The sequence below is a fragment of the Garra rufa genome, chromosome 8 (genome assembly GCF_049309525.1).
Source record: "Garra rufa chromosome 8, GarRuf1.0, whole genome shotgun sequence".
Classification (NCBI taxonomy): domain Eukaryota; kingdom Metazoa; phylum Chordata; class Actinopteri; order Cypriniformes; family Cyprinidae; genus Garra; species Garra rufa.
In genome coordinates, this window is record NC_133368.1 from 35437905 (window position 1) to 35453770 (window position 15866).

The 15866-nt window shown below is 40.1% G+C and overlaps 1 protein-coding gene across 1 annotated transcript; it reads left to right on the top strand.

Moving 5' to 3' along the window:
- The first annotated feature begins 12542 nt into the window (after positions 1–12542).
- On the top strand, positions 12543–15000 carry zp2l1 (zona pellucida glycoprotein 2, like 1). The gene is made up of 8 exons (XM_073845089.1): positions 12543–12828; positions 13600–13787; positions 13856–13953; positions 14027–14184; positions 14267–14459; positions 14554–14701; positions 14778–14853; positions 14924–15000. Exons 1-8 carry the CDS (start codon positions 12543–12545, stop codon positions 14998–15000), a joined length of 1224 nt encoding a protein of 407 aa, XP_073701190.1.
- Positions 15001–15866: the final 866 nt, after the last annotated feature.

Here is a 15866-nt window from a genome sequence, read left to right on the forward strand (position 1 = left end):
CGATAAGAAATAGTAAACCTGAAGCGTCCAAAAAATAATGCCCAACGAGCCTGCCTAGAATTTACTCTCTTGGCAGTGCGGATGTACTCTAGGTTCTTGTGGTCGGTCCAAACGATAAACGGAAAACCTGCGCCCTCTAACCAGTGACGCCACTCTTCCAGCGCCAGCTTGACAGCTAGTAACTCCCTATTCCCGATGTCGTAGTTCCATTCCGTGGGGGTTAAACGATGGGAAAAGAAGGCGCAAGGGTGTATTTTCTCGTCTGACGGTGATCTCTGAGACAAGACGGCCCCAACCCCCACCTCAGACGCATCCACCTCCACAATGAACTGCCGGGACGGGTCAGGGGTTGTTAAAATGGGTGCCGAAATAAATCGACTCTTCAAATCTTTGAACGCAGTCTGGGCCTGCGACGACCAACAGAACCGCTTCTTAGTGGAGGTGAGATCCGTTAGAGGAAGGGCGACTTGACTAAAGTTCCGAATGAATCGCCTGTAAAAATTGGCAAACCCCAGAAAACGCTGGACCGCTCTGCGACAATCTGGGGTAGGCCAATTAGCAACCGCTTTTACCTTGGCAAGATCCATCCGGATGCCCTCAGGCGAGAGAATAAACCCAAGGAACGGAACTGACTGTGCGTGAAACTGACACTTCTCCATCTTGGCGAATAAACGATTCTCCAGCAGCCGCTGGAGCACTCGCCTGACATGCTGGACATGGTCGCGCTCGTTCTGGGAGAAGATCAGGATGTCGTCGAGGTACACAAATACAAACCGGTCGACCATGTCTCTGAGCACGTCGTTGACGAGTGCCTGGAAGACCGCTGGGGAGTTTGAAAGGCCGAAGGGCATGACCAAGTATTCAAAGTGCCCCGTATGGGTGTTAAAGGCGGTCTTCCATTCGTCCCCCTCCCTAATCCGAACCAAGTGGTAAGCACTACGGAGGTCCAACTTCGTAAAGATGGTTGACCCCTGCAAGAGCTCAAAGGCCGATGACATCAACGGCAAAGGATAACGATTCTTTACCGTGATGTCATTCAACCCCCGATAATCTATACAGGGGCGCAAAGAACCATCCTTCTTCTCCACGAAGAAGAACCCCGCCCCAGCTGGAGAGGAAGAGGGACGGATAATGCCAGCTGCAAGAGAATCCTGAATATACCTTTCCATGGCCTCCCTCTCAGGGCCGGATAGAGAGTAAAGGCGCCCCCTAGGTGGAGACGTGCCAGGCAACAAGTCAATCGCACAGTCATACGGGCGGTGCGGAGGCAGAGATGAAGCTCGGGACTTACTGAACACCGCCCCCAAGTCATGGTAAACCTCCGGTACATCCGCCAGGCTCACCGGCTCCTCCTGCAACACAGAACAAGACGTAACAGGGGAAAATGCAGCAACCAAACATTGGGCTAAACAGAAGGGGCTCCAAGCCAATATGGAACTGTGGGCCCAATCGATGTGGGGGTTATGTTTTACCAACCAGGTGTGACCCAACACCACAGGGGTGGTGGGAGAGTGAATGAGGAAGAATTGGATCTCCTCAGCGTGATTACCAGACAAAGTTAATGTGATGAATTTAGTGACATGAGTTATATCAGTGAGTAGGGTGCCACAAAGTGTCCTAGCTGAAATAGGTTTGGCCAGGGCGATGGACGAAATCCCTAGGCGAGTCGCCAATCCAGAATCCATAAAATCGCCCTCTGCTTCAGAATTAATTAATGCTGATACCTGAAAAGCAGCCCCACCGAACCGTAATGACACAAGAAATTCGGCTCGACCACCAGATGGCAGTCGAGTCGAAGTAACGCTCACCATGTGCTCTTCCCTGCGTGATGAGCGTCGCCCCGCTACAGGGCACGCAGCAGCCATATGCCCCGCCTCCCCGCAGTAGAGACACAACCTGTTGGCAAGGCGACGGCGTAGTTCTCCTACAGTCAGCCGTGCTCTACCGACCTGCATTGGCTCCTCCTCCGGGAGGACGAGGCACTGAGAAAAAGAGTCACGAGCAGTAGCTGACTCAGCGCTTGTGACGCGCTCACGGGGAAATCCCCCTCTTCGGTGCCGGGAGCGGAGAGAAATCCGATCATCAACCCGAATAGCGAGGTCGATCAGCCCGTCTAAGCCAGTAGGCAACTCCAGGGAGTATATCTCGTCCTTCACGTGCTCAGCTAGGCCGTGGAGGAAGCGATCCCAGAGAGCCTTCTCGTTCCAGCCGCAGGACGCAGCGAGCGTGCGAAATTCAATGGAGTACACGGACACGGACAGCTCGCCCTGCTGAAGCACAGATAACGCTCTTGCCGCCTCAATCCCTCGAGCCGAGTGATCGAACACCTTGCGCAGCTCCTCTGAGAACGCCTCGAATGATGTGCAGCAAGTGTGTTCGCCATCCCACATGGCGGTGCCCCACTCCCTCGCTCGACCCACCAAGAGCGTGATGACATACGCTACCCTGGACAGTTCCGTGGGGAAACAGGAGGGCTGGAGAGCGAAAACCAGCGAGCATTGGGACAGAAATGATCGACATGAGTTGGGCTCACCCGAATAAGGAGCGGGTGGGTTAAGTCGCGGCTCAGCGTGGCGAGAAACGGCTCTTTCCGGGCCCGGAATGGGTGCCGTAGCCGGAGCTGCAGAAGCGCTGACCTGTAGTTGGTCCAGCCGTTCAACCAGCTGGCTGAGTTGGAGCGAAACCTCTGCATAGGCGAGACGAGAAGCCTCAAGTTCTTCCTGCTGCCGACCGAGTAAAATACCCTGCTGAGAGAGGGCTCGGCGCAACTCCGTTTCCTCTGCTGAATCCATGCTGGTGAGTAGATTCTGTCACGGCGGGGGTAAAAAGGACTCAGATGCAGAGTTAGAAGTGGCGAAGCTTTATTTTCTTTTGCCTCAAACACAAAGTAACACAAATAATAGTAAACTGCTTGAAGGAAATAAGCAGAGACGTCAGAGCTGGCCGGCAGCGACAAAACACAAAGTAATATAAACAATATTTAACTGCTTGTAGGAAATAGCTGAGACTTCCAGAGCTACAGTAGCAGAAAAGCGGATCATCCACGCAGCTAGAACTCCACGCTAAGTGTCCTGCTGCACAAGAGAACAGAGGGTATAGACTGCAGCGTTAGAGAGACACAAATGACACGTAAGGACAAAACAATCTACTCACAGTGAGGAAAGGAAAGTGGGGACATATAAAGGCATGAGGGAATAAGCCACAGGTGGTAGCACACCATCAGCGCTGATTGCCCAGATCACAAGCCGCTGACCAACACAAACGGCAAGAGGAGCAGGGAAGGCGCCCTAACCCGTGACATAAACAAATGATCATATGCGGATTCATCATAAGAATTCATAAACACCTCTGCATGGAAAGTAAAAGCAGAGAACAACTTTAGGCGTGTTAATGAAGTGTGTTAATTAACATTCTCTAAATTGCAATATTCTTTGTTGTTTTTCTATGCTTTTCGAAAACGCAGTATTTTCAATTTATATTCAAAAACATTTGGTAGCTGCCTTTAGCATTTTTTGAATGCATGATTGAACTCATTTGCCTAAATGTTTCCTAAGATTGGTTTGTTTACTGAAAACACAGAGGCTTCTCAATTATTTCATTCAAGCCCTCAATGAGATTATGTATGTATTTGACCAGAAAGCATTCTGCTGGGTGCCAAATGACATCTTAGAAACAAATTACTGCCTTTTTCTACACCTATAACCCGGACAGTATGAGGGAGATGGGGAATAGCTCAGTTTAATAGCCTTTAAGCTTGAATGATCAGTCTTGCAGAGGTGCAGTGGAGACAGTAGCCCATCCCCTCTACTCCCACTGGCAGCTTTTGAGTGGGTGGGTGGAAATCAAAGAGACCATTTTAAATGAGCGTTTCAAATCCATTACACAGCAAACATTTAGATGCGCTAGAGGCAGCACATAAAGCAGAGAAGCTGTGAGATGTTTCCCGTTGTATTACAACACATTTTGCTGCAGCCGAAGCAACACTGAGCAAGACAAAACCACATGGGTATGGATTAAGGAATTTAAGCCGTGAAATTCTTTAACAAAAAAGAACCCACACTAGATCATTCGCCAAACTGAAAAATGTGGCATATAGTAGCCTACTAGAGGAAATGTTTACTGATAACACATGAATCCTTAAAGGGATCATTCTGTCATCATTTACTTGCTCGCATGTCATTTCAAACCTATATGGCTTTCTTTTATTTGTGCAATTGGCAGATGCTTTTTATCCAAAGCAACTTTGCATTCAAGGTACACATTTACATTTTCATCTGTTACCCTCGAATCAAACCCATGACCTTGGCTTTGCTAGAGACATTTTCTACCGTTTGAGCTACAGGAAAGCTTTTTTTATTATTATATGGAAAACACAAAAGAAGACATTTTGAAAGTCAGCAGGGTCCAAACATTTCCGCAGAAAAAAAAAAGAAAGTTATACAGGTTTTATACAGGCAATAAGGGTAAGTAAAGATGACAGAAGTATTCCTTTAGGAAACAGAAGGCAAGGAAGTGTGCACTGACAACTGTACAGAATAAATTTATCATACAGACTAGACAGTTATTTTCAGTGCATTCTAAAAGAGCTATATATGTGCATTTTATGTTGATTTGAATGAATCAGATTTGGAAGTTTATTCATGTAAATGATTCGGTTTGACATACAGTGGCATCTATGTATCTGAGGCCACTAATCTGGGTTTCAAATGTAATTTAAAAAAAATAAACAGGCATGTTGTGATGTGAAATTTTTAATATATATTAAAAATTTTGTATTCTATCTATAATTCAAATTAAAAAAATAAAATAAAATAAAATAATAAAAAATAATAAAAAATAAATGCATGTCCCAGTCACATTTTCTAGGTTAAATAAGCATTACTTAAACTATCAGAAAATATTTTTTAAAAATCTTCAGTTTACATTTATTCCAAAATAAGACTTAAGGCAGTAACAATTTAAACAATTATTTTATTTGTGAAATTATGTTCAGCTATTATTTTTAATAGTTAACTTTTAACTATCTTTTTAATTTTTCAGATCATCAGTCATCAAAGCTTGCTAAATACTGGTCACAGACATGGAGATATTTACTTTAAATTTCACCAAGCTGATTACTCACTAAAAACTCCCACAGATCATGTTTTCATGCCATTTTAAGTTTTATTTTGATGTAACAAAGTGGTTATATCTAAGAGTATGATTTGTTTACTTACTTTTTTAAATTAGTCATTCCATTAGTGGCATTATATTGCTCATTCAGAATGATTCGCCCTCCAAACTCACCACACGCTTTAGGGGATCTGTTAAAACTCCATGGGCTCAGGGGAGACACTGTAATTTTACCTGCTGGTATTGCTATTGAATAATGTTTCCTTAGAATAACATATGATTTATATACTTTTTAATGTTATATTTTGTAATATTGGCATTGTTTCATTTTTGTACTCAACATTTTTTCTCATCCAATATTTTTAGAAGGCACTGCCTCCCTTGCCTCTTCGGAGGAAATGTTCTTGCTTCTTGCTTTGTAACTTAAAGCACAAGCTGTGTTTTGTTCATTTGTTTGAACATCACATTTTACACATTTTCTCGGAGTTCATGGCATGTTGAGTACATGCTGTTAAAAAAATGCAAAAGCATTTTCCTAGTGGTCTCAGAATTTTTGGACCCCTTTGTGAATTGATGACACATTGTGCCTGTTGTATGGTTAAGGAAAAGACCCCCATAAAGTAAAAAATGCCCCTGATAACCAGTTCCAGATGGCAAATATTGCCTCTTAATAAAACTCCACAGTCTGAATTTGCTCACAAAAGTGGAAAGCACTATCTCAGTCTGGCAAACTCTAATCTGAATGGCTGACTTTGCCAAACCGGAAGTAAGAACACAAAGGGTTTTTTTTTACCAGTATGTCTGCACACAGAGTTATACAAGGTAGCACACTGATTTAACTGGTGCTGTTGAGGATGAAATAATGATTGGATTTGCCACAATTTTCAGGTTAGTGGCATAAACGTAATCAAATAGCAATGTTACGTGAATTGAAACAAATGGCATAGTAGATCTAAAAATGAAAATTCTGTCATTAATTACTCACCCTCATGTCATTCCAAACCGTAAGACCTTCTTTTACCTTGAAAACACATATTAGGATATTTTTGATAAAAATCCGAGAGCTTTCTGACCCTTTCTAGACAGCAACGCAACTCCTATGTTCAAGGCCCAGAAAGGAAGTAAGGACATCATTAAAATAGTCCATTTGACATCTGTGGTTCAGCTGTAGGTGTTTTTTTTTTGTTTTGTTTTTTTTTTTTTGGAGCTCAAAAAGTATTCTTATAGCTTCATAACATTACGGTTGAACCACAGATGTCACATGGACCATTTTATCAATGTCCTTACTACCTTTTTGGGCCTTGAACATGTCAGTTGTATTGCTGTCTAGAAAGGGTCAGAAAGCTCTCAAATTTCTTAAAAAAAAAATCCAATCTTAATTTATGCTCCGAAGATGAACAAAGGTCTTATGGATTTGGAACAACATGAGGGTGAGTAATTAATGACAATATTTTAATTTTTAGGTCAACTGTCTCTTTAAAAATATATAAAAAAAAAAAAATGAATTGAATAAAAATTACAAAAACAAAAAATACCAAAACTTGAACTTAAATTAAAATGAAAACAGAAAATATAGAAATATAAAACAACACTTTGAAAGAATTTTGTTAAGGCACTTGGTAGCATATTTACTACACGTCCACAAGTATAACTGTATATTAATGTTAAATTAGTACATTATTTAATGATTAAATTTATAATACTTTTTCCCAACAGTGCTATTATAATATAATCTAAAAATAAATCCACATTGGTTGATCTCTTTAAATGTCAGTTATACATTCACCTCGTGTCTAAGTGGGTGATTATTGGCTAGAATATTAGCAATGCCTACCAGACCTTATGTTGTAGTCAGAATGTCTGGCTACGAGAGACTGCATCTCACCTGATGTCAACAAACATGTTTGGAAAGCGAAACCATTACCGAAGTCTAGGGACCTTTTGATGGAGGACATAAATTTGCAGAGGCACAAACACACAAACCATGGGGCTATTAGTTACGCAATGGGAGGTCTCTTTCCCCAACCAGCATCCATCATGGTAAAATAGCATCCACAGCTGTGCCATTCCCATCTAAGTGTGTGTGGTAAACTCAGGAGATGCTACTCTCATCCCATTACTGGAGCATCTCATGTCAGACCTCGGCATTAGCAAGCCCCTGTGTCCTCCACTGAGTGTGTGTGTGTGTGTACCTTCCTTTATTGCAGTGTGGATCCGAGCGAAGAGCTGCTTAAAGCCAAGAGATGTGACTGATAGTGGCAGATGGAAGACTGATGATTCTGACTGCCCACTGAGGGAAGACACTTCACACATCTCTATTTCACAGTTTGGCATTTAGGCCCCAGTACAAGTCACAAACAGCCAGCCAAGGCACTGTTCTATCTGAAAGTGAGAGAATGTGCAGGATAAGAGACACCAAGGGACCTGATGTCCCACCGTACGTGAATAATACCATATCTGCGTGGCTCTGCGATGATATACGGTGTTCTGAAATCCTATGGGTGATATATGAAGCGATATCTCTCTGCCTTCCCAGGATACAAACTAACTCTCGCTACTGACTCATTTATAGGGAGAGGCAGAGCTCGACTACTCATGTTTAAACATGGCCGCTACAATGCTATCTAAACAAACCCTTCAGGCTGTGAGCTGATAAGCCCCGGATGGGTCTATGCTTTGCGTTTAAGAACAAAATGACAAATGCACAGGGGCTACGTTCACACAGCAGCATAATACGGTCAGTTTTGTTTTAGAATGCTAAATACTGATATGTTTATATACTGTATAATGTGAGCAAACTGAAGTGAACCATCCGAAGAAGGATTTAAAAGTACGTTTTGTCAACCGGTGCTGTGTGAACAGAACCACACTTGACAACAAGCTAATTAAAGGGATAGTTCAACCAAAATTGAGAATTCTATTATCATTTACTTGCTCTTATGTCGTTCCAAACCCATATTACTTTCTTTTTACTGTGGAACACAAAAGAAGAATATAATTAATGAATATACGGTTGGGTGAATTCAGTACAATGGCAGGACATTGTGACTCACTTTAATGCTTAATAAATTACCCACGAGTGTCAGAAGAAAGTTCACTGCAAAAATAACTTCTTAATAAGTTTTTAATTAGTCTTGTTTGACGTGTTTACCAGTACAATATAAAAAAAATATTGCAAGACTGCATAAGATATAAAGTGTTTTCAGATAATATCATTAATTAAGTGTATTATTCATTTGTTGTAAAAAAGTTAAAAAGAAGTAAAAACATCTGCTAATCGGAGAGGCATGTTCAAAATAAAATATATTAAAACAAGTCTTAATATTGTATGCAGATATTTACAGCATCTGCAAAAAAAATTGCTTTATTATTCAATCTAGTCATTGACTGAATGATGAGACTTACAACAGAAGCAAGGCAAGGCATACTGGCATCAGATGGACAATTTTTTTTTTTCATGCTGGCGAATGGCACGACAAGACTTGACCAAGCTGTCCACTTTTTATACCTACGAAGAATACTTTGTATCTTCTGGCCAAAAAAATAGATCTCCAATGAAGACCTGCTGTCTCGCTGTAAGCAGGACGACATGGCCACGATGATCATGAAAAGACGTTGCCAATGGATAGGACATGTGCTCTGAAGAGAGAATGGATCCATCATAAAGACAGTCCTTCAATGGTCAACGGATAGAAAGAAGAAAAGAGGCCGGCCAAAGACAACCTGGTGCAGAACGGTGGAACAATAACTAAGAAATAGCAATTACAACTCGGGCACGATATGTGCCCTGGGCATTACGGGCAGTAAGTGTTAGAAAAAAGAAAGTCAGTTTCATCTTCTTCTTTTCTTTTTTTTTTTAATGCCAAAAACATTTCGAAATTGATCTTCTTTTGTGTTTCATAAAATATTGCATATAGTGTAAGAAAAATGGCTTAATAGGGGCACTTTAAAGTAATAGTTCACCTAAAAAAATGAAAATTTGATGTTCGTCTGCTTACCCCCAGGGCATCCAAGATGACTTTGCTTCTTCAATAGGACACAAACTAAATTTTTTTACGCAAACCGTTGCAGTCTGTCAGTCATATAATGGCAGTCAATGGGACCCACGGCTTTGAAAGTCAAAAAAAAAAAAAAAAAATATATATATATATATACACACAGACAAATTAAATCCTGTGGCTCGTGATGATGCATTGAGGTCTTAACAAATGAAACAATTGATCTGTGCAAGAAACTAAACAGTATTTATATAATTTTTTACCTCTGATCCACCATAATGGTGGTTCTGACTTTTCACAGACTCCCAACTTTTGAGCCTGATCGCCTTTTTTCTGATCGACTGAAGTTATGGTTGCTTGCTTTTCATCACGTGCCTACTGTTGTGAACGCGCTTAGGACAGTTGGACATTGAGGTGGATCAGAGGTAAAAAAAAAAAAAAAAAATATATATATATATATATATATATATATATATATATATATATGCCGTTTAGTTTCTTGCACAGACCGATTGTTTCATGTGTTAAGACCTCAATGTATCGTCACAAGTCGCTGGGTTTAATTTGGTTTTGTATGTGCATGTTTTTTTCGACTCCCATTGACTGCCATTATATGACTGACAGACTGCAACAGTTTGAGTTAAAAATATTTACTATACTGTATTTACTGTACCTGCATTAGAAAAAAAGTCAGTTAATTAAGAATATGTATAAGAATAACTACATTTTTTACATTTGATACTTTTTTTAAATGAAAAACATTTATAATTGTATCTCTTTTTGGGTATTGTAAAATATTGTATATAGTGTTGTATATAATAAATAAAAGGATACTTGTTTGACATATTTACTAGTAAGATTTGTTACATTTTTGCAAGACTGCATAAGATATCAGCATAAGATAAGTGTTTTCAAAGAATGTACTGTATCTTTAATACAAGTGTACTTTTGTATTTTAAGTTAAAATTGAGTGAAACATCTGCCAGTGCAAAAAGTATATAATAAAACATTTGAAAATAAAGTATATGAAAACATTTTAGAGTTGTTTCTCAAGAAGCATTTATCTTGATTTAATTATTTTTAAATATTTTAACTTATTAGACACAATTTAAAAATTTATTTTCTTTTGTGTTTCTTGGGAGTATTTTGACTGATGAACTTGGTTGTGAAAAATATATTCACACTTTATATAGTGAATTGAGAACATTTGTTTCCACTTAGACTGCCCACCCAATCTGTGAACATTGCTGCCGGTCCGTCAGGATACAAGCTTGGCCTTAATAGTAGTTTGTGCATGACTGCTGCATCAGAAATATGCATTCCGCTAGAGGCTATGCAAAGAAAGTTCCCACAGAAAAAGCATATCAGCAGACTGCCATGGCAACCCTTCATATACAATTGACAGGTTTGTTTACTAGTCTTCACTTTTACCAGTGGAATTTACATTATTTATGCCATTTTAAAGGCCTCGTTCTACTAACTTCAGTCCTCAGTGAGGTGAAATACTTTCAAATTAGTAGGGAAAGCGTAGGTTGTGCGTTTCAAAGTTCACTCCATTTCCATTTAAATGAATAGCTGTGTGAGCACTTTTGAGGAAATATGACATTTTAGTTAGGTTAACATATTGTGTATGTTTTTCAAAGTCATCATCTGTGAAATTACAAAACCACAGGCACAGAGAGAAAAGGGGGCTATGTACAGGCCCAATAATATCATTACCAAACACGTAAATCATCAAGCAGCCATTTGCACATCAAGCAGACATCGCTCCTGGCGGATAGACAGCTGTGGTTTTTGGGTTCCTCAGTTTTTAGATGGGAACCAATGCCCTTCACAAACTTCTGATTATATGAATGTCATACTAAATGTTCATTTGATTATACTGGTATGTTGAAGAACATTATGTTCTATTAATGACACAAAGAGAGACATTCACATTATTCTGCTTAGTTTTGATACAGTATGCCCTTGTTAGTACATACTGCAATCTCTGTGAATTACACATTAACATCAATTTCATTTATTTTAGCTAGGCATTTTCACATGTAGACAGAATATATATTTCACATTTGAGCCATTTCCAGCCTGTAGAGCACATTCCGTTACTCTTAGTCTCATCCTTTTCAATTCAGTTGATTGATGCAAGACCACACTGTTCATATAAGACCATGTCCAGCAGACTTTCACATTCATTGCCTTTCTTTTATTGCCTTCCCATTTTACCTGCTGTGCAACAGAGTTGAAATGAATATGTGAATGGAAATACCATTGTGCCTTTTGTTCTTCAGTTATGAGAGGTCAAGTGTGAATTAAGTGTGACTTTTTTTAAATAAAAAGGAAAATGACAAAGAAAGAATGTGAGAAAGTAAGCAATTGAAAAGATTTCTGACCAAGAGCAATAAAAAACATCAATTATATAACAATTTTAGAGCAACGAATCAGAGATGTAATTCTTCCCAGGGTCTACAGGTCAACCCTGCAGTAGTGCCTGTGCTACTTACTGTAACATTACTTTACTTTGTGAGGATAAAATAATAGCAGAAACTGCTGAACAGTTTGAACTTATGCCCTTTGAATTCTACTGTTGCTAATTTAGCACTTTGTACTGTGAGGTGTGTGAAATCTTAATAATGTAGGACAGACCTTGACACAAGTAATTATTAGATTTAATGCATTGAATGCATACATTGTTCTTAGTCCACTTCAAGGTTTTTCTTTTTAGATAACACATAAAATAAGCCTTACGAGTATGGAGAACAGATTGAACTTTTTAGCCAATCATAGTAAAATCTAGTCATACAAATATATTCATAACATACAAAGTTGGTAAAATGTCTGAAATTGATTTCTGCAACTTTGAGCTCTGAATACTAGACTTAATCTTTGAAACCAATGAGAGTTCCATTAGGTTTCACATCAGCAGTACATATATTCATTCTGGCATCTGTTATTGCATGCAATCTTTCATTCACAAGCTCTATTAGGCTAAATTTAATGTTAAAAGTGTCGGTTTCTGTCAAATACATTGTCAAACATTAGCATGCTGTCAAATGCATTTCCAAATAATCATCAGTGTCAAACCAAAAAGCCACAGGAGTTGAAAACCACTTTTTTTGAGGGAGGAGCAAAAACATGTTTGTTTTGAGATATATCTTGCATTTGAATCAAATACTCCATTGATATCTACGAGAAGTTGGATTAATTACTGAATTATCACATTAACACAATTTGAGAGTGCAACGGTTTCATAGCATGACACAGCTTATCAAACCTGGGGAGGCCAGCAGAAACGCTACAGATCTTGATGGATCAGGGCTGGGTGCTAATTGGTGGTAAATACTAAGGCGGAGAGAACGTTCAAACATGGTTAATTATCACCCTTTAAAAATAGCTGTTTGCAAGTGCTAGGTAGTTGTGCTTGGTTCTGGAACAATGGTAGCACATTGGAGTTTCTTGGGAGTTGTGGTACTTTGTATCACTAGTCGCTTGTGTGCTGCATATTCACTGGCACAGAGTCAACAAGATTTCCAGTGGCCTGGGCAACAATCTTCTTTGAGTTTTGATCCCAAACAGCCAGTACCTCAGGCAGATTCTTTTCAGAAGTGTAATGTGGAAGAACATGAGAAGGTGCAGTGTGGCGAGCCTGGCATTTCTCCTGAAAACTGTGGTGTTATAAACTGCTGTTTTGATGGACAGCAGTGCTACTATGGCAAAGCGGGTATGTGTAATTTGTAACATCCAATTCTGCATTGAATTCTGCTTTTGGTTTATCTCAAAATGCCATCTAATTAGACCAATCACTTAGAGCAGGGGTTCTCAACTCTGGCCCACGAGATCCATTTTTCTTGTGGAGTATTGCTCCTTGATTAAACTCGCCTGCCTGCTGTAACTTACTAGTGATCCTAAAGACCTTGATTACCTTGGTCAGGTGTGTTTGATTAGGGTTGGAGCTGAAATCTGCAGGGAAATGGCTCTTGCGGGCCAGAGTTTAGAACCTCTGATTTAGAACATGTCAAAATCCTTATACATACTCAAATGACTTTTTTTTTTTTTTTTTTTTTTTTTTTTTTTGCAATGGAGTTTTATTTTTGGAAACAGAAGTACCTGCATGTAGCCTTTCATTTAAGTGCAAATTCAAAGTGATGAGTAAGAGTTTTGTTTTCCTTAAACCAGGGGTGTCCAAACTTGGTCCTGGAGGACTGCTGTCCTGTGGAGTTTAGTTTCAACTGTAACAAAACACTCTTGAATCAACTAATCAAAGTCTTACTAGGTATACTAGAGACTTCCAGCCAGCTATGTTGAGGCAAGTTGGAGCTAAAACTCTGTGGCACACCAACACTCCAGGACCAAGTTTTGACGCCAATGGTTTAAATTGAGTTCATACACTGTTTAGCTCTGGAAAATCATGGTAAATACTGATTTCATGTGGCATGTCTTGAATATTTAAGGTCTTGTCTTTATGGTTAAGTCCAAGTTCTTTCTGTCCTAGTGACTGTCCAGTGTACAAGAGATGGGCAAATTGTAGTTGTGGCAATGAGAGATGCAACTCTTCCACGGCTGAGCTTGGAGTCCATCAGCCTTTTGGGAGGAAGTGATCCTCCTTGTGGTCCTGTTGGCACCACCGTAGCTTTTGCTATCTACCAGTTCCCTGTCACTGCCTGTGGCACCTCAATGATGGTTGGTTTTTTTTTGTTTTTTTGTTTTTAAACTGCCTGCTTGTTAAACTAACTTGAAATTTTTTGCAGATGGATGGTGACTTTCTAGTCTATGAGAACAAAATGACTTCGACCTATGAAGTAGGTGTTGGACCTCTAGGCTCCATCACAAGGGACAGCCATTATGAGTGAGTAGTTGTACTTCAATTGGTGTCTTGACTCTTGGTCCATGTCTTCTAACTTGGGAGACTTCCTTTTCAGGCTCCTCTTCCAGTGTAGATATTCTGGCACCAGTGTTGAGGCACTGGTTGTTGACGTCAACACTGTTCCTCCTCCACCTCCTGTGGCTGTTCCTGGACTTCTGAGAGTGGAGCTTAGACTGGCTAATGGGCAGTGCTTTGCTAAGGGATGTGTGGAAGGTAAAATGCAATTCTTTTATCTAGTTCTTTAGAAACTGGACTAGATCTGATTGTTTTTTTTTTTTTTGTCTGACTTCTGCAGAAGATCAAGCGTACTCATCATACTATGGTGAAGCTCAGTATCCTGTGACCAAAGTCCTGCGGGAGCCAGTCTACGTTGAAGTGCGTGTTCTAGAGAGGACTGACCCCAACATTGTTCTGAATCTGGGTCACTGCTGGGCAACCTCAAACCCTGACCCTGAGAGCCAGCCCCAGTGGGATCTTCTTGTGAATGGGTAACCACTAAAATGACCTTGGTTTAACATTACTGGCTTGAATTGTTTGTAGTAGTGATTATTATTATTATTTTTTTTTTCTTCTGTTGTGCAGTTGTCCTTACCAGGATGACCATTACCTGACCACTCTGGTCCCTGTGGATGAGTCTTCAGGCCTGCAGTTTCCAACCCACTACAAAAGATTTATATTCAAAATGTTCACGTTTGTGGAACCCACAACTTTGGCTCCCTTGATGGAGACGGTACTTCTCCACCTCATGTCTTTCAAACCTTTTTTTGTATTTGGCTTTACTTGGTCTAAAATTTGTTCTCTTCCAGGTTTTTATTCACTGCGGTACATCAGTTTGTACCCCAAATGCAGTGGACTCCTGTGTTCAGAGTTGCAACAGGAAAAGTGAGTGCTACTTCCACTTAATAGTCTGTGGCATACTTGAGCCCTTTTCTGACTTCCCTGTCTCTTACAGGGAGATATGCTGGGACACAAGCAGATGGTAGCCGTACAGTTATCTCCAGTGGAGAAATTATCCTTCATTTTCTCTGACTCATTTTGCAATAAATTTTGCAATAGTTTCTGAAACAATCTTTGGATCATTGCAGTTCATTGAGCCATCCTGAATTTCCTCACACTTCTACAGATCGGTGCTCAAGTGCCAAGGTTTTTTCCTCTGGCTTGGTTCTTCCCTCAACTGATTGTCTTGTACTATGAAACACTAATATGGGCTCTGTTCTTAATTTTCATACACCCTGGAGATGTTTGTTACTACTGAACATCTGTACATGATCTGAGGCTTCTTGACAGATGTTAAGCTCCCATTAGGATTGTGACGATAAAACGACTGTGACTCTAGAAATGCATCGCAATTCTTTCTCGAATTGATTCTGAACTTAGTTTTTAACAGCAGCTGGAGCTGCATGCTTTAGAAACAGCCATGCTCTGCTTGCTTCCAATTCCTTATACACAAACCTAAAAATAATCAAAGTTCAAAGAACTTCATAAGGGTGTTCACAGTGGGCTGTCTTAACATTTTAATCCTGCATCATAAAAGCATTCTGAGCTGAGGTTCATGTACGTGCCTCTGTTTAGCATTCTTCTTTGTGAGCATTTTTAAGTGTGCTGTTTAAACTAAGCTCCAAATCAATTCCAGAGAGAAACATTTCAGGATTGATCCATGATTTGTGATGCACTGATTTATTGTTGCAACCTTAGATTCCATAAGCCAGGGGTGTCAAACTCAGTTCTTGGAGGGCCACAGTGCTGTAGATTTTAGATTCAACCCTAATTAAATGCACATGATCCAGCTAATCACGTCTTTCAGGCTTATTTGAAAACTACATGGTATGTGTGTTAGAGCAGGGTTGGAACTAAACTTGGCAGGAAACTGAGTTTGACCCCTGAGCCATAAGCTG

What these genes read in the sequence shown, in the direction of transcription:
- zp2l1 (XM_073845089.1), top strand. Translation starts at nt 12,543, where the DNA reads ATGGTAGCACATTGGAGTTTCTTGGGAGTTGTGGTACTTTGTATCACT. An exon ending in TGGGATCTTCTTGTGAATGG is followed by an intron (nt 14,460 to 14,553) that starts GTAACCACTAAA and finishes TCTGTTGTGCAG; the next exon opens with TTGTCCTTACCAGGATGACC. An exon ending in TCAGAGTTGCAACAGGAAAA is followed by an intron (nt 14,854 to 14,923) that starts GTGAGTGCTACT and finishes TGTCTCTTACAG; the next exon opens with GGAGATATGCTGGGACACAA.